This window comes from Pundamilia nyererei, unplaced genomic scaffold (genome assembly GCF_000239375.1).
Source record: "Pundamilia nyererei isolate P.nyererei 1_Seehausen unplaced genomic scaffold, PunNye1.0 scaffold00113, whole genome shotgun sequence".
NCBI lineage: Eukaryota > Metazoa > Chordata > Actinopteri > Cichliformes > Cichlidae > Pundamilia > Pundamilia nyererei.
In genome coordinates, this window is record NW_005187514.1 from 431424 (window position 1) to 449841 (window position 18418).

At 39.8% G+C, this 18418-nt stretch overlaps 2 protein-coding genes across 4 annotated transcripts; both read left to right on the forward strand.

Moving 5' to 3' along the window:
* nim1ka (NIM1 serine/threonine protein kinase a) lies at nt 1–10737 on the forward strand. Of its 3 annotated transcripts, none has more exons than XM_005741716.1 (9): nt 1–1918; nt 5633–5730; nt 5972–6143; nt 6408–6467; nt 7011–7325; nt 7446–7558; nt 8800–8921; nt 9047–9193; nt 9897–10737. In XM_005741716.1, the coding sequence occupies exons 5-9, from the start codon at nt 7012–7014 to the stop codon at nt 10653–10655; spliced, it is 1455 nt and encodes a 484-aa protein (XP_005741773.1). In that variant the 5' UTR covers nt 1–1918; nt 5633–5730; nt 5972–6143; nt 6408–6467; nt 7011; the 3' UTR covers nt 10656–10737. The 3 variants fall into 3 exon arrangements, with proteins under 3 accessions (XP_005741773.1, XP_005741772.1, XP_005741774.1); XM_005741715.1 differs by lacking the exon at nt 1–1918 and adding an exon at nt 5112–5542; XM_005741717.1 differs by lacking the exons at nt 1–1918; nt 5972–6143 and having other exon boundaries at nt 5112–5730.
* A 1204-nt stretch (nt 10738–11941) lies between these two features.
* creb3l3l (cAMP responsive element binding protein 3-like 3 like) lies at nt 11942–17919 on the forward strand. The gene is made up of 10 exons (XM_005741718.2): nt 11942–12086; nt 13370–13510; nt 13737–14130; nt 14277–14386; nt 14509–14601; nt 14771–14877; nt 15636–15704; nt 15815–15899; nt 15983–16076; nt 16243–17919. The coding sequence occupies exons 2-10, from the start codon at nt 13370–13372 to the stop codon at nt 16632–16634; spliced, it is 1485 nt and encodes a 494-aa protein (XP_005741775.1). The 5' UTR covers nt 11942–12086; the 3' UTR covers nt 16635–17919.
* The last annotated feature ends 499 nt before the right edge of the window (nt 17920–18418 follow it).

Genomic DNA, 18418 nt, shown 5'->3' on the forward strand with positions numbered 1-18418 from the left:
TGCTTTTTTTTTAAACCTACATCGAAACCTCAGTTCTGGCGACCCAGCAGAGCTTTATCTCGTTTTCTCTGAGGGTGGTTGGCTAGAGCCCCTACAGTGGACCCAGATTTTACTGCACTGGACTTTAATCTTTTCGTTTTACTTGTTTTTTTGTTGTTGTTGTTGTTGTTTTTAATTCTGTCACGTATGCACATGCATTCAAAGTTAAAGCCACCAACCCCGCTTGTTGGGGGTTGCACATTTATGCATGAAACCTACAAAATGCAACACTTAACTGGAGATCCACCTAAACTCTGTTCAACTTCTCATACCGCTTTTGACCGGGCTCAATTACATCGGGCTCGGAATGAATAAAGTCTGGCTCTAACACCTGTTGGTTTTTACCAGTGTGTTATGACGAATGCCAGTCATTTCCCCCAAATTCACCTTTTACATCATCATCTCCCTCTGTGGTAAAGGCTTGGGAGCAGTGCTTTGCTTCCTTATAGCCTGCTCTACTGGTTTTCCTGCATTAATAATTTAAAATCTTCCCTCCTGTCATAAGGAAATGATATGAAATTAATAAGTAATACTTTTTGACTTTTTGGTTTGCTCCAAGGAGCAAATACATGGAAGATGTGAAAAGTTAAGAAAGTAATCTACACTGCATTATGCTGTGTTTTGCACACTTAAACATGAAGCTTAAACATTTTTCTATCTTATAAAGGCAAAAGGAGGAAAATAGCCTTCTTGAGTTAATTTTATCTCCACTTGAAGCAAAAAAAGTTCTAAAATTATATTTCTTTTCATGATCATTCAGTCAGTGAACATGAAACATTGTGCTTCATGTGTCTTTCTTTGATGCACGCCTCTTTGATGTGCTGACAGTGAATAACATGCAAACTCAGACGGCTCTTTAAAGCCAGAAACATTAACGACCGAATAGAATTTAGATTTGAAGCACCAGATGCAGGATATGTTGTCCGCAGCATTGTCCTGTTATTGTGTTCTCCTCTAATGATGTCATGTTGACTTTGGTTAAGGCTCTGTTGCTCACCAAGATGTACTTGAATCTGCACAGTGCTGTATATTGCCAGGCTTAGGGAATAGTAGCTCAGGTGAGTCATGCTGCATAACAAGAAAAAAGAAAAACATTTTTAGCATTTAATCACAGGAGCAGAAAAGTATATGCGGAAACCAATTAAGCAGCGTCTTTGCAAAGCAACTTTGTCAAAGTTATTTCCTTGTAATAAGTTGCTGTGTATCCTTTGAAGCCTCTGCCACTGTGCTTTGGACTGTGTGTGTAAATGTGCGTCAGAGGAAAGGGATTTAGAGGTCACTCTGGTTTTCTTTTCCTTTCTTTTTTTTTTTTTTTTTGAATTGTGAAATATTTGCCCCATAGATTCCAGAGAGGCCTGCTTCTCTGTTCCTAGGGCCCATGGTCCTCATTGTTGAAACTCTTTCACTGTTGAGCTTTTCACTCTTGTCAGCTGTGCGCCTCTGTTAACACACTGGGGAGCTTTGTGTGGGGTGAGCTCGCTGTCTGCACATGTGTATGCTTTCACGTGCATGCGCCTGTCCGAGGAAAGAGTCTGTTAATGTGCATGTGCACTCAATGAGAGAAAATGAGATAGAAGCGCGGGTGAACTGAATGAATGGAAAGCAAAGTGAGGGGTTTTTCAGAGAGGAGGAACTCTTTTTCATACAGCAGCTTTGTACCCTTCTTAAGTAAAGACACAAACAGGCATTTTGGCAATAGGAACCATAACAGATGGAAAGAGCAAGTAAATCTTGATCCACAGCTGCTGTGGATGGGTTCTTGTGTTTTCCGTTGTTGGAGCGTCTGAAGAGGCTGCTGATGCTAGCAGAGTGATCAGCAGCCGGCAGACCACCCTACTTCTTCCCTTTAGGGATCTTGAGACAAGTGACTGGCTGTCTGGTGAGTAAAGAAGGACTCACACTTGGCAGAGCTGATTGTGTTTGCTTATGAACGCCCAGCTGTTTGCAGTCTTATACACTTTCATACATTTCTATTATTTGTTTTTTACATTTGGTGCTTCAAACAAGTGAAGATTGCATTCAATATTAAGTCATAGCATTAACTGTATGGGGAATGCAACTAATTTAGAATTTAAAATATTTAGCATTGCTTCCTCAAATAACTCAATGAGGAAAATACTCATAACACCTTAGCTCTGTTAGTTTTTCTCATTATCAGTAACTTTCTTTGTTACATGGACAAAAATATAATTTTTTTTTATTGCAATATTTCATTTTTCAACAACTTTTTGCAGCAACAGTACCTCAGTGCAATCTGAGTGGAATCTCAGTGCATTCACCACCGTGAACGGTTCATGAATCCGCTGTTGTGCACGTGTTGGTGTGTTTATGTCTTTCAGTCTGCTCATATACACGATTAGCACGGGTACTCGCAGGCTCAGTGCAACTGTAAATATGACACTGTGTACTCTCTTCCTTGAGGAGATCCAGTTAATGCCTAATCCTCAACCCTACACAAACACGTTTGGTCAGTGTTCATCACTAAGCAACCTGCTAGATGTGTTATACAGTGGAAGCCGAGGACAAAGCAATCTCAGTAAATACCCATTTATGGACCTTTTCTGAAGATACTCTAAACTCAGTTGCTATCAGTAGAGCCAGTGTAGTTTACCAGTTGTTTTACTCAATATGGCAAATGTTTCCCTGATTATTACATCACGTTTGAGACTATTATAGTGTTTGTAATGTTAAGACATGGAAACATGTCTGTATTTGCATATATTCAGACATATTAATCAATCCTGTTCATTCAGGAATATCGTTAAAGAAAATGTCTGGACAAAAAACTGGTAATAATGGTGATTGGGGTACCAAAACTTTCCATGCTCTCCTTCATTGTTAACCAGTTTATCTCATGCATGGCTGTCCTTTAGTGTTTTTATTTACTCACATAAAAGGCATGTATTCGGCACATGTTGCTTTGTGCTATAAAGCGCGTCTCTCCTCCCTTAGCAAGTCCTTTTAGGCTGCCCTAGATCAATACGCAGATATTCATGGTTCCATGGCAGGAAGGTGTTTGAAAGCTGGAAGACTCTAGGCCTCACAAAAGAGAACCGCTTTGATTCTGTGGCGAGCCTTCAACACAGATTCATTCATTTTAATATATGGACAGTTGATGGAGAGCCTTTGAAAGCTCCATGATACACTAACCGTTTCTGTTCTTTCCTTTAAGTACGACTTATTACTATTTGTTATGCCAGCACAAATGTTTTCTTTGGGCACAGTTTAATTAGTTTATTGTTTATTAGTTTGTTCAGATGCACCAAGCCCATCGGGCCGTAGTGTTGATATACAGGGATTTTGTTAAAAACAAAACAAAGCAGTCAAACGGGTGTAAATTGTGGATTTACCTGGATAATTGGAGTCTTGGTGAGTGTATGAGACCAGTCCGGTGTGTGTGAAACTGAATCTAAGTATTATGCCCATGGTTGCTGTAACAAAAGAAATTTAACACCCAATTTGAATTTGTGGCTCATTCATATATATTTTTTTTATTGTTTTGGCTAACAGTGGAAGAAACCTCATCAATTATTGTTGGTTAATTGATTGTTTGGAGTCTCTCTCAGATATATACAGGGAGTGCAGAATTATTAGGCAAGTTGTATTTTTGAGGAATAATCTTATTATTGAACAACAACCATGTTCTCAACGAACCCAAAAAACTCATTAATATCAAAGCTGAATGTTTTTGGAAGTAGTTTTTAGTTTTAGCTATTTTAGGGGGATATCTGTGTGTGCAGGTGACTATTACTGTGCATAATTATTAGGCAACTTAACAAAAAACAAATATATACCCATTTCAATTATTTATTTTTACCAGTGAAACCAATATAACATCTCCACATTCACAAATATACGTTTCTGACATTCAAAAACAAAACAAAAACAAATCAGCGACCAATATAGCCACCTTTCTTTGCAAGGACACTCAAAAGCCTGCCATCCATGGATTCTGTCAGTGTTTTGATCTGTTCACCATCAACATTGCGTGCAGCAGCAACCACAGCCTCCCAGACACTGTTCAGAGAGGTGTACTGTTTTCCCTCCTTGTAAATCTCACATTTGATGATGGACCACAGGTTCTCAATGGGGTTCAGATCAGGTGAACAAGGAGGCCATGTCATTAGTTTTTCTTCTTTTATACCCTTTCTTGCCAGCCACGCTGTGGAGTACGTGGACGCGTGTGATGGAGCATTGTCCTGCATGAAAATCATGTTTTTCTTGAAGGATGCAGACTTCTTCCTGTACCACTGCTTGAAGAAGGTGTCTTCCAGAAACTGGCAGTAGGACTGGGAGTTGAGCTTGACTCCATCCTCAACCTGAAAAGGCCCCACAAGCTCATCTTTGATGATACCAGCCCAAACCAGTACTCCACCTCCACCTTGCTGGCGTCTGAGTCGGACTGGAGCTCTCTGCCCTTTACCAATCCAGCCACGGGCCCATCCATCTGGCCCATCAAGACTCAGTCTCATTTCATCAGTCCATAAAACCTTAGAAAAACCAGTCTTGAGATATTTCTTGGCCCAGTCTTGACGTTTCAGCTTGTGTGTCTTGTTCAGTGGTGGTCGTCTTTCAGCCTTTCTTACCTTGGCCATGTCTCTGAGTATTGCACACCTTGTGCTTTTGGGGACTCCAGTGATGTTGCAGCTCTTGCACGCTTGACTTTTCTCAGTTCATGGGCAGTTATTTTGCACCTTGGTTTTTCCACACGCTTCTTGTGACCCTGTTGACTATTTTGAATGAAACGCTTGATTGTTCGATGATCACGCTTCAGAAGCTTTGCAATTTTGAGACTGCTGCATCCCTCTGCAAGATATCTCACTATTTTTGACTTTTCTGAGCCTGTCAAGTCCTTCTTTTGACCCATTTTGCCAAAGGAAAGGACGTTGCCTAATAATTCTGCACACCTGATATAGGGTGTTGATGTCATTAGACCACACCCCTTCTCATTACAGAGATGCGCATCACCTAATATGCTTAATTGGTAGTAGGCTTTCGAGCCTATACAGCTTGGAGTAAGACAACATGCATGAAGAGGATGATGTGGACAAAATACTCATTTGCCTAATAATTCTGCACTCTATGTATGGATGGATGGATGGGCTGCTAAATTATGCACCCTAGTTTGCTTTGAAATAATACAAGGTTAGATATAACATATAGTATCTAAGACAAAACCATTTTTTGGACTCAGTTTGGTGGAATCAAGGTTTATTTATAGCGCAGTTCTGAAACAACTCCAGATTTACTCCAATTACTATTCACCAAATTCTGTCATTAAGTTATTTTATCTGCCAGATTAATCACTGTAAAACAGACATTTTATTTAACTTGCGCCTTGCCAATCAGATTCGCCTTTTCTTTTCCATCTCACGGGACATTGTTAGACGTGTGTTCCCAGAGCAGTACACAGTTATCACCTAATTACACTCTTTTGCACTCCCACACCCCACATCAAACACAAACAGCAGGAGGTGTGACATACTGCAATGAAATGATCAAGGTTAGTCATGCAGGTATTTCAGGTTGTGAGTGTCTTCTTCATCGCAGAGAGTAATGAGTATCTCAGATTTGTTTATTCTGGCTCTCCTAGCAACCCCAGCCTGCAGCACATTTGGAGCATGAGTCAAGCAGCAGACGAAGTAGGAGCTTCTGCGCACATTAACAAGCTCTCAAGAAGATACTGCACAGGTACATTTGTGTTATCCTTTTAAAAACAAACTTAAGATGGAATCTAGAACAAATGTGTTTTTTCTGGAGACGCTTGATCCATATAGAGAGTAGAATACTGCATGCATGCTCTTAGGTAGATAAACCAACATTAAGCAAAAAAAGGCACCAAAGTAAAAGAGGCTGTCATGAGCTTTGATATAGACAGAAAACATAACATAGAAGACGCTTACTTTTATGACTGTCTTTTCCTTCATTGCAGGTAACCACTCCATGGCTGCACCCTGACACTATCATCTGTTCATCCCCTCTGCCCCAGCCTGCCCCCTCTTATCCAGCTCCTCTCCCCTCCTCCTCACCCCGTGGCCTATTTATACCCTGGAGACTCGAAGCAGTCTATTAAAGCCCACGGACCTGTTCAGAAAAAGACTCCAGTAAGCCTAAATTCCCCGTTTATCTTATCTCCGTGCTCGTCACCTTTTCCTGAACATCCGTAAGTGAGGAAAACTAAAATATCAACAAGTGCTTTAGCCTTCAGATTACAAGCTGCAAGGACAGTTTAAGCTACAGCAGATTTTTGGAAATTCTGGATGAAGCATGAGCCTTGGACCCACTGATTTTTTTACTCATTTAGTAGAAAAGCAGTCTTCCAAGTTAAACCATGCTTATTGGCTCACTTGTCTATGTGACTTTGGTAGATTTCGACAAGAACACTAAAGGACTTACTTTCTAAATGGAAAAGGATCACACATTCAAAGGTAAGTCGAGGCTTCTGTCGCATGCAAATTTGCTTTATCGGTTTTCATATCGAATCCATCATAGTACAGCAGAACCAGGATAGTAGGCTATAAGCATAAATTCAAAATTGATACTATCGTGCATACGTTTCGCGTTCTCATTTCACGTCACGCAGATTATGTCTGCAATAATATTATTGCTGTTGTGAACATATTGTAAAAGTGTGGAACAAAACGGTCTCACAGCAAAGTTAAAATTTATTGTTAATCTGCTAATAAAAATAGAGCACATATTGAAGTGGGCTTCACATTTATGATATATTACATGTATTTTCAGTTTTAGGACTGGAGACACAAACATTATAGTTATCATAAGAGTTTAATCGGCATTTAAAAAATTACTTTGAAGGTGATTCTGTTAAGAAAAACGGGGTATTCAAAATGTATTGAGAAAAATTAATTTTTTAAAAACGACTTTTTTTTTTTTCTTTCATATTCTGTATCCAGTCTTGTATCAATTCCTGCTATGAACTAAGCCCAGACCGCCTTGTGTGTCACCTGCAGGATGACTGCAGTCTACCCCTCTGAGAGTAGCCCAGACGGGGCTGAAGCTGGGACTCAGCCAGCAGGCTCTAAGGGGTCAGGAGCAGGAGGAACCACTGGGACCAGCTCAGTAACTGGGGTCAAGAGCGCGGATTCTCATGGAGACTCGATCCGAGGTTCCATTGGAAGCACGGTGGCCTCTACTAGTAGCAGCCAAAGGAACGCCCGCTGGAGCCGGCAGGACAGCTCTGACATAAACACAGATGATGAAGGAGCCACCGTCCGCCGCCTCACTCCCCTGGAAAGGCTGAACCTGGATATGTGCCAGGATGAAAGGTATGGTGATTGTAAGTTACTTGTTATATTTTTCATTGTGGTTTTTTTTTTCTTTTCTTTTTTTTACTTGCCAAATAGTGAAAATTGGTGTTAAATGTTTTATATCTAAACCGCGGGCAGTTTGGTCCGTGAGCTAACAGTGGGCAGAAGAATCGGCTTCTACAAAATTCATGGAGAGCTCGGGTGTGGAAATTTCTCCCATGTTAAGCTGGGAATTCATGCTCTCACCAAAGGTAAACCCCACTGTGAAACAAATGGCAATATTTACAGACATTTGCACAGCGTCGCATAAAAACATCGTCTAAACACATTGGAATAAAAAAAACACGACGCACAAGCTTCCTTTTATTACGGTGGCTTCTTATTAGACTTAATAAGTTGGGTGATAACCTGTTTCCATTAATGGGCTGCAACACTACCAAATGTGTGCTTATAGCAATTTACTAACATGGCGATTTGTGCCTGGCCAGGGGGCTGATTCAGCCACAAAGAGACAGACTGTCTGCTGCCCCTGAACAGATGGATTGATTAAAGATCTCCAGTTTCCTTAGCGACGGCTAAAATTGCTGCATGCCTCATCAAAGGCTACAACGACAGAGGAAAATTAGTGTAGCTTTGTTTGTCTGTCTGTGTGTGTGTGTTTGTGTGCGTGGTCATGCATGGATTTTTTTTTTTTTTACCATTTAAGGTTTGTGTGTTTTTACTCTGTGGCTGGCTCTGGTTCTGTGTGTGTGTGCGCAATGTTTAGGTCAGTGGTGTCATTTAGTCAAAACACAAAATGAGCTGCAGTGCATTTTAAATGCTCCTATTGAAAGCTATGTCACAGCTGAAAGAGAGTCTAATGCCAGCCTTAATAATGCATACTGTAGCACAATTAGATATCTCAACACCATTTTGCCACTTAAGAACTTTTCTGTATTCAGTTACCTGAGGTCTACTTTATGCATCTCTATGAATCATTTAACGGAACACAGCCAAGATATCAGTTTTTCAAAATTCAGAGTGCATTTGATCATTGTAAAACTGCATTTATTTATTCATTTTTAAATTTGAATTTTGATTTTTAACAGCGCAGCTAATGTAGCACTCTATTCCAGTCTTTTTTTATTTTTTATTTTTTTTAACCCTTTGCCATCCTCGGTGTGAGCCTACATATCTACTGAGACTTGGAGTAATTTATGACTGTCTAAGAAAAGAAATCATATGACCCCCTGGAAGAATATAATCATGAAAATTTAGTTCAGGATCAGCAAAACTTTCACCTCAGTTATCCAGACCAGAGTGTTGTTTGAACTGCTAAGTGGAACCAGGCTTACAGTGTCTATCATCAGTCTACAAAAGATTTATGTAACAACTAATTTAAAATTTATTAGAAAAGTGATTAAAAATTCAACTTTTTTTTTTTTTTCCCCTGTGTCGAGATGTATTATGTGTACAGCAATCAGTGACCAAATGTCTCCTTTTGCATCACTAGACAAAGTGGCCATAAAGATCTTAGATAAGACCAAGCTGGATCAGAAGACCCAGCGGCTGCTGTCCAGGGAGATCTCTAGCATGGAAAAACTACACCATCCCAACATCATACGCCTCTATGAGGTATTTTGGACTTTCAAGTGTCTTTCTAATGCCATTGTGCTTTTTTTGATCATTAAATCTATCCGACATCAAGTACTTTTCTGCTTATGTATTCTAACATATGTAGTTGCACTGTATGTGTTTAGGTGGTGGAGACTTTGTCACGTTTGCACCTAGTGATGGAGTACGCAGGCGGAGGGGAGCTCTACACCAAGATTACTACAGAAGGAAAGCTTTCTGACACTGACAGCAAGTTTGTCTTTGCTCAGATTCTTTCTGCTGTTAAACACATGGTCAGTGAATTTACGTTTATATTAAAATTGTCTGATAATATAAAATCTTGATAGTCGTATAACTTTGACATCTATAGTGCTGCCTGTTCTCTGCTGCTACGGTGACCTGAATAAGCCAGTGTGTTCATCTAATCCTCTAACCTATTAAATCTCATATGACAATTTCTGTCAGGGCTGAATGTTTGCACAATAGCTGTGTAATGATTCATTACTTGTAACCAGCACTTTCACTCTTTTCATGTGCACCGCATTTAGATTTTAGTCATTCATTCTCTCTCCATCTGCAGGTTGTCAAAGAATAAAAATAGATGAAAAAAAAATATTGCATTGTAATATTTCACTAGAATATTTAATATGTGGAAGAGCAGTTCACATGCTGACACAGATCGACGGAACTATAGTTGCAGCTGCCATAACTAATTCCTACTAGACAAAATAATTACCGGTAATAAAGATCTGTTCTTGATATCAGGATGAAATATCCAAGAAGTAACAAGGAGCAAAACATGTTTTTTTTAATTCGAGATAGACCCGATGCTTCTGCTGCTGTTTTCACTGTGTCAGGTTACATGAACAGAGGTGGCAAAAGTACAGACTTTCTTTACTTAAGTAGAAGTACAGATAACAACAAACACTCAGTCCTTCCTCTATAGTTAGATTTTCGATTCTCATATAATATGATCTTCTTTTTGTTCTCCCACAGCATGAAAATAACATCATTCACCGTGACCTGAAGGCAGAAAATGTCTTCTACACCAACGGCTCTTGCGTGAAGGTGGGGGACTTCGGATTCAGCACACTGAGCCGCCGCGATGAGACACTCAACACATTCTGTGGCTCTCCGCCATACGCTGCGCCTGAACTCTTTAGGGATGAGCATTATGTTGGCATCTATGTAGACATCTGGGCCCTAGGGGTGATGTTGTTTTTTATGGTGACAGGCACAATGCCATTCAGGGCGGACACTGTGGCCAAACTAAAGCGGTGCATCATGGATGGGGCCTACATCATTCCCTCTTGGGTGCCAGATGCATGCCAGAAGCTAACCAGGGGAATCCTCCAACCCATACCAACTGACCGCTGTACAGTGGAGCAGATGATGGGCTGCGAGTGGTTGCTCCCCGTGGACCTCCCGCACGCCATGGAACCCTTTAAACTGGACCCATCCTACCTCGCAGAGAGTGATCCATCAGATCTCACTGAGGAAGAGATGGAGATAAAGTCTTCGCTGGAGGCACTGGGAATCACCTCGGAGCACATCCTAAACAACCAGGGCAAAGACTGCAGGAGCTCCATCACTGGTGTCTATCGGATTCTGCTACACCGTTTTCACAAGAGACGGGTTGTCGAAAGCATTCCTGTGGTAAAACAGGCAGTCAGACCCACAGCAACAAGTAAAAAAGAACGGCTAAAAGTGTACCGCAGTTTACGGCAGACATCTAAACTCTGTGCAATTCTGTGACAAAATTCTTTGCTCTGGAAATTTAATTAAGTTATGGACTTGGATGCATGGATTTATTACAAATAAAAAATTAAAACAAGAATATTTTCAGTCCAGTAGTATAAATTGAAATTATGGTATATAACCCCACTCAAGTCCTAAAATTGGTCTTTTCTTATGTCTCTGTAGCTATGTTGCTGCTGTCCTCGTCTGTTTTTTTTCTTGCAGGGACAGGAAATCTCAAGAAATTTGAAATGTTCTGAAATCTCATTTATCCAAGTCAGCATAGCAATGATTAGATGGCATGCAGAACTTATTATTTGGGTCATGCAGGCCATATATTTCTAATTCACACTTGGCCTACGCTTAGTTGTGTTGTAACAACAAGCCCTATGAGAATCACTGTAGCTTATTTTTTATGAAGAGACATAAATCCACAATATTTTGTTGAAAAAGTGGCAAAACATGCAGTATCTACACAAAATGTGTTTATGTCTTAAATGTTTAATTGCACTTCTCCTCGATGCCTTAGTTTTTTTTTTTCATCTGTTTATGAAATCAGACAGCCTGGTTTCATTGTACTCCTTAATGCTTGTGATGAGATAGTAAGTAGAGATTTTACATCTTATATAATACGTCTCTATGAGATGTCCCTGCTCTTAGACTGGCTGACCTCGGTATTTTCCCTGTGGCCTGAAAAAATCCACTAGATGACATTAAGCTATGAAGACCAACTAACAGTTAGTAGTTCACATGGCAAAATAAAATTTCAGTTTTGAATGAAACGATTCTGGTAAGAGTTTGAATCTATTTGTCTTTTTATGATTCCGTGTCCATGCAAATGTGCTGAATGAAATAAATTTAAAACTAAAAATGCTGCTTCGTCTTCTTGATGTTAAAATTACTTTGTGCGTGTGTGTGTGTGTGTGTGTGTGTGTTTTATAGCTGTAAATCCAAACAGACATTATACGCAGTGAATTCATATCATTATAAAATAAGTTGCTAACATGCATTGTTGGCTAATTAATTTTTATTTAATTTATAATTATATATTTTTACCTTTTGACACCTATTTATTATTTATTGTTATTTATTTGTTATGTATTTGTATTTATTTTTAACACCGAATTGTACATTTACCAGATTTATTTATTTTTCTATATAATAATTCCTGGTCTATTTATAACATGATCCATACATTAGCTTAAAGAAAGCAGTGCAATTATCACGTACGGAGATACAAAACTAACTCTATTTCCCAGAAACACCAAAGAAGACCACGTACTCATTTCCGCCTTTACGTGATGACGCAATTTTTGCCTCGTTGGAAGGTGGTTTCAGTAGGAAGCGGTCTGACGGTATACAGCGGCAGCTGAAAAAACACGAGTAGAGTAACCAAAAGACACTCGGACGCACTCACTCGAATGGTATTTCGTCTCTTGCCATCAAACGGTAAGGAAATTAATGCCAATCTTACCAGTTGTTGATGTTTCCCTGTGTTTTTAATGATACAGGGGACCACGCCCTCAGCAGAAAAAGATTATAACAGTATTATAAGGCTAATGTTAATGCTAGACCGGAATGCTGCTGATTCCTCGATGTTGGCCTAAGAAGACGTTTCCTGCCTTCTGACGATGATTACACTTTTGAGCTTCTTAAATTCATAAGCAAAAGAAAAAAAATCACCTACGCAAACTTCTAGCTTAACTAAGTAATTTCGTTCATGTATAAAATGGCTAATATAAATATCAAAAAATTATTAGTAGTATTATTTATATTGTTGAATACCAGCACCCTGCATTCGGCGCACAGCCATTTTCAAAACCTCGGGAAACAGTGCAGCGTTCAAACAGTCGTTTCACGATATTGGATAAACTAAAAATTATGCATCTTATTTATTTTGACACTTGATATTGCATTCAGACCCCGTGACAAAGGCATGGGGGGCGGGGCTTACTATAGGATGAGGTCATGATAAAACCGTGGCGCTGATGCAATAAGAGGCTACTATACGTGTTATCGGCCCCTTGTCAGGGAATTACATCTGCTTTTCATATACTTACACGGCTGACATTTACTGGACCGTCACGGTGCAATGTACCAACGCTGATGTATCAGGCGCACTTTGACCTGTTATAAAAATCGTAGTATTTTGTTGGGTATCAGCACTTTTACACAGCAATCAGGGAAGGGAAGTAATGACATGAACTTTAATAAGCAAGCTAAGTCACGTGGCTACAAACCCCCAATAACAGAGAGATTCATGGGTCATTTAAAAACGGTTTGATCCATTAGAAAACATAATGATTCAATTGTAGAATTAATTGAGCCTCAATTTAAAATCATTTTAGGATCATAAAAGAAATTCCAGTAGACTTATAAAATTTTATAGAATTTTATTCTATTAAAGCCAACCATCCATACTCCCTTCTTCTGCTTATCCAGTTCAGTGGTGAGGTCAGGGTACACACTCGACAGGCTGCCAATCTATCACAGGGCTAACACATAACCATTCACACCTGTGGCCTATTTAGAACCAGTTAACCTAACCCAAACTCCTAACTAGGTGATCGCACAACTGAACTGTAATACACTCTATGAACTTTGCTGTTCTCAATATTCCAGACAGTGATGTTATACTTCTGTTTTAGCAGCATAACTTCTATATACATTAAAATGTTATTATTACCAGATATTAAATATGCTATCCTCTGTATTTTGTTGTTTATCTGCAGATGTCAATAGCAGAAGATCTTCCGGACATAGTTGGAGCAGACCTGTTTGGACTGCTGTTCCTTGATGGAGAGAATGGATCCACTGAGTCCTTCTTTCCTGATGGGAATGGGCTCATTGAGTCATGGCTGTCTGAACAAGATGTAAGAGGAAGTTAATGTTGTTAGTGAAATTGGTTAGATGGCGGTTTAATGCATTATCTGAAGTAACTAGGTGCTAAAACGAGTCATGCTTTGGAAGCAGTAATATAAACATCTTTGAGTCTTAATACCAGATGTACTACATGGTAATACAGCTTCTTAAAGCCTAACAGTCTTATATGTATGTGTGTGTGTTTGCTTTAGAATTTAACACACCTTTGTCTCCCAGATGCTGCCAGATATGGATACTGAAGATTTTCTATCCAGCTTGTTAGATGGAGAGGACAACACGGAGACCATCTCTCCCTCCCATTCTCCACTGGGCAGCGACAGTGGCATTTCAGACGACAGCAGCTCCGGGGCTGGAAATAACAACCATGTTGGATGCCCCAGTCCTCATAGCAGTGATAGTGATGTTGTGCCCAGTCCCAGCTACTCCCAACCGAGCCCGGTGCACTCCGACCTTGCCGTGACTTATTCAGAGGCACAAACAGAAAGCTTTGAGGCCTTAACAGTCCAAGCAGATCACAGCTACTCTCTGCTGCAGAGCGGAGGGAGGGATATGGACGTGCTGCAGAGTGTGAGGGCAGAGAAGCCAGATACAGATGTCTTCATTGATCTGGGTATTTATCATTTATTGAAGAACTACTGAAACTTCAACATTTTATTTTATCTTAGAATTTCAAATCTCTTAAAAGGAACATGAGATGTGGTCTGTGTGGAATTTGTGGGGGATGGAAGATTTAAATGACTAGTCTTCCTCTCACAGATGACCTTGTGACTGAGGCGATGGAGGAGGATGTCAGCAGTGAGCTGCCTTGCACTTTGGCCATAGAGGACTCGGTACAAGATACAACAGAGTCCATCAAAGAAGACCAGGTCAGTTTCTTTTGCTAAGAGACTGTATTTGATGTTTTCAGTGATGTTTGACACATGTTGTTAACGAGATAAGAACACACACAAAATTTCTAAAAGAAAAACTTTGTATTTCCCTTCTTTAGTTCCAGTTTAAAGAGATTGTGCTCACTGAGGAGGAGAAGCGGCTTTTGGCAAAAGAAGGAGTAACCATTCCCCAACACATGCCCCTCACTAAGGTAATTTTCACTTCAGGTGTTTTTGATATCTCTTTAGTTACATACTTACTTTGTTGGGTGAATATTAAATTGGTCTTTCTGTGGCACAGCTGCTCAAAGCTGTTTTATACACATCGTCATCTGTCTTGTGAACGTGGTGATTGAAAGCCTGCTCTGCTCTGCGTAACAGGCAGAGGAGAGGACTTTGAAGAGGATCAGAAGGAAGATCCGCAACAAGCAGTCTGCTCAGGAGAGCCGCAAGAAGAAGAAGGTGTATGTTGATGGACTGGAAAACAGGTGAGATACAGATGATAAATCAAAATCTTTAATATAATCTTTAATATATATTATTATTATTATTATATAGTCACTGACTCCAAGGATGTGGCTACATTGTTTTGTAATCAGTTTCAGAATATCTTAATTATCTAAATATTTTGACTGACTACAGTGGAACCCCGACTTACGAATACCCCAGTTACGAAGGCACTTAACGGCAATATTTCTGCCCGTGTTACGGCAAAATGCCCACGTAACAAAATCTGCTGGCTCTGATTGGCTGAGCCCAGAATGCCCAGAATGCCTTCCGAATCATGTGACAATCCCTCGGCTTTCGTACTTGTGCTTCGCTGTTCCACTTGAACGACGTATTGTTGTTGCAGTTAGCAATTAGCCTATAGCCTATTGTTCACTCAAAAGGCGCGATGGGTACTTCGACTTACGAAAATTTTCGACTTACGAAAAACCCTCGGGAACAAATTAATTTCGTAAGTGGAGGTTCCACTGTATTTCATTTTAAGCTCTCTTGTTTTAAACTTCAAGATTTTTATCAATATATTGATTCGTTTATGGCAGGACAGGATGGTATTATTGATAACGGTAGACAAGGACTTGTTTGTGTTGTTGTTGTTCTTGGCCAGATAAAATCATGGTCAATAAATTCTCTAATTGACTAAAATCAAATTAGAAGAGAAGAAAAGATTTTTAATATAGAGCAAACACTTGTGTGTCTGATTCTTGATAAATGCTAAATGATGAATTGATTTCTGTCACAGGGTGGCCATCTGCACTGCACACAACCTGGAACTACAGAAGAAAGTCCAAATGCTTCAGAAACAGAACATGTAAGAAGCCATTTCTTTGCTTCTGGGTTTTTACATAGTCGGGTCAAGCTTCTGAATCAGTTACATTGAACACGTCCTCTTGTTTTTGTTTGGTTTTTGTAAATAAACAGGTCGTTGATTGAACAACTGAGAAAACTTCAGGCTATAGTGAAGATGTCAACCATGAAGGCCAGCACAACCAGCACTTGTGTTATGGTAAATTGGCTTTTTTTTTTTTCTCAGTGTGAAGGTCTTTGTCACGCTCTGCTATTTTTCTCACTTTTTCATTGGACTTTCAGGTTTTCCTGCTCTCCTTCTGTCTGATCATCTTCCCATCAGTCAATCCGTTTGGTGGAAACACCCAAACAAAGGAGCTCTACACGCCCTCCTCAAGTGAGTTGTATATAAATATCAAGTCTGTCTTTTATTATATTTCAGCTATCCTTGCTGTACCTTAAGATATGCATGCTTTAGTTAATAAGATAGCTGATTTCATAAATGAAATTTCCGGCAGTGTCGCCTAACCTTTGTAAACTATCTTTTCAATCATGACTAACAGTCGTCTCCAGGAGCCTGCGATCACTGCCAGCTGAAAGCACAGATGCCGTATCCTCCTCTGAGGCCAAAGAAGGTTTGTTAGTTCACCAAGTAGAGGTGGATAATGTTAAAGCCATCTTTGCGGGCGGTCAGAAGAATCACACTCCTGACTACGAGAGGGTGGAACAACCTGATTCAGAAACAGGCGTCAACAGCAACTCTTCGGCAGACTTCCCGAGTCCTGCTCAGGCAGCAGAGATGAAGCAGGGGCCAGCCGGGGCATTACAGGAAGGATCCATCAATGGTGTAGTGGCGTCTGCTGTCGCATATAATGCAAAAGCTTCCAAGGACGCCTGGATAGACCGGAATCCTCCGTCTGTCATATTACAGCAGCACCGCTCTGATGAGATGTAGTAAGGACATGTTGTTCAGTATAACCAGCAGAGGGAGCTGTATTCCTAATGATTTGGGTGCCAGAGGGAACATTAATATTAAAAAAAGGGAGAAGGGAATAATGCAGTTATTCTTCCAGATATAAGATCCATCTTTTCGTCCATGCTTTTCCCTTCTGAAAGTCTTCTACTAGTTACTTTATTTGCACTTTGTTCTTGTTTCCCTTCTCCAGCGGTCAAAAGAAACTGGGGAGATATTTTCATATTTCAAAAGGACATTGCAGAGATTAAACAAATGCCTGCATTACTAGAGGGCACACGCTACTGAGTTAGCACTGAGAGCTGTCAAATTATCGTACAACATGTTGAGCTTTGCCTAAATTTGTGCATTTATTCACCAGCACAGGAATAATTGAAGTGAATGGGCAGTAGATTACTTAAAGACAGACATGAATTGATGGCCCGACTGTCACTAAATCTTGAGTGAGTTTATCTGAAAATGTCCAGCAGATCTCAGTGCTAACAAATGCTGCTTATCAGTGACTTCCCAAAAATCATACTTATCATAGCCATAGTAAATTATTATGAAAAGTAGTCTAGTCGTTTGTGCTGCAAACTAGTCAGCAACGTTTATGAAGTAGTAGAAGATAGAGTGCTTGATTCTCATGAAGCTTGATCACCGTGGTTGTTTGACCACAGTAATGCTTAAGCCATTGCAGGACATTTGGCCATTTTAAAGACTTGTAAAGTTTGTCATTATCTCCCTTGTAACAAGGGTATCCATGCTCCTTTTAATTTGTGAATGCTTTGTTTTTATGTTGTACAGTAAAGCGGCGCAAAATGTGATAAAAGAACCTGAATCCTGGACTTAACCGTTGTTGGCTAACCAACTCTGCCCCTGCAATCTTCTCTTTTATAACTTCGCTGCACAATTCTTACCTTCGTAAACTTGTCTGGAACACGATGAGCAGAATGAGGGGTTTGACTTATTTGCTCAGTAAACTTGCAGTAAATATTGCTCCAAAATGTTATGACCTGTTTTATCAGTGATGCATTTTTTATTTTTGTGTATTTTTTCTTTGTTACTGTTGGTATTGTAAATGGTATCGAGGCTACTTTTTGTTATACTTGACAGGCAATGAGATTTTAAATGTTAATCACTTTGAACAAAAAGCACTGGCATTTGGTGTAGTCCAAGAATGACATGTAAATATTAAAAAAAAGTGATTGTAGCTCTTTATGTACATTTCAACACTTTATGTATAAGACATGTCTGAACAACTATAATAAACTTTTTATATGTCAGAGTAAATCATCATCCATGTCGTTGATGCAGAGATGCAGATGTGAAAAAGAAAGTATACTTTCTGAAGTCTAAGGATTTATGTCTCGGGACATCAAAAATGCAGAAAATGGATGGAAAGGTAATCATGGGAAATAAGAGGGTAGGTAGCAGCCAAGTGCTGCTAATTGCATGCAGTTGATTGACTGAACACGAGCAAGTTTGACCACTTGAGGTCATCCAGGGGTGTTTTAACACAATATCAAAGAAGAAAACCAAAAGCAATGATCTTAAAAGAGCAACTTCTGCTGCCTCTGCTGAAAGCCTCTTCTCTAAGAAACAACATGGCAGGACAGCCAGGGGTAATGATTTGGATATAACCACAGAACCAGTCACCTTTAAGTCACTGAGTTGGCCGTGAACTCTTTTGTATACTGAAGTACTCTAGAGACAAATCTGACGCCACCTGACTGACAGCTATAGCTTGGATGAAACTGGGTCATGCAAAGGAATAATGGTCCCAA

Coding starts and splice junctions, on each gene's coding strand:
- nim1ka (XM_005741716.1), top strand. CDS start 7,012: ATGACTGCAGTCTACCCCTCTGAGAGTAGCCCAGACGGGGCTGAAGCT. Junction 7,559..8,799: donor AATTCATGCTCTCACCAAAG/GTAAACCCCACT, acceptor TTGCATCACTAG/ACAAAGTGGCCATAAAGATC. Junction 9,194..9,896: donor TTTCTGCTGTTAAACACATG/GTCAGTGAATTT, acceptor GTTCTCCCACAG/CATGAAAATAACATCATTCA.
- creb3l3l (XM_005741718.2), top strand. CDS start 13,370: ATGTCAATAGCAGAAGATCTTCCGGACATAGTTGGAGCAGACCTGTTT. Junction 13,511..13,736: donor CATGGCTGTCTGAACAAGAT/GTAAGAGGAAGT, acceptor TTTGTCTCCCAG/ATGCTGCCAGATATGGATAC. Junction 15,900..15,982: donor CAACCAGCACTTGTGTTATG/GTAAATTGGCTT, acceptor TTGGACTTTCAG/GTTTTCCTGCTCTCCTTCTG.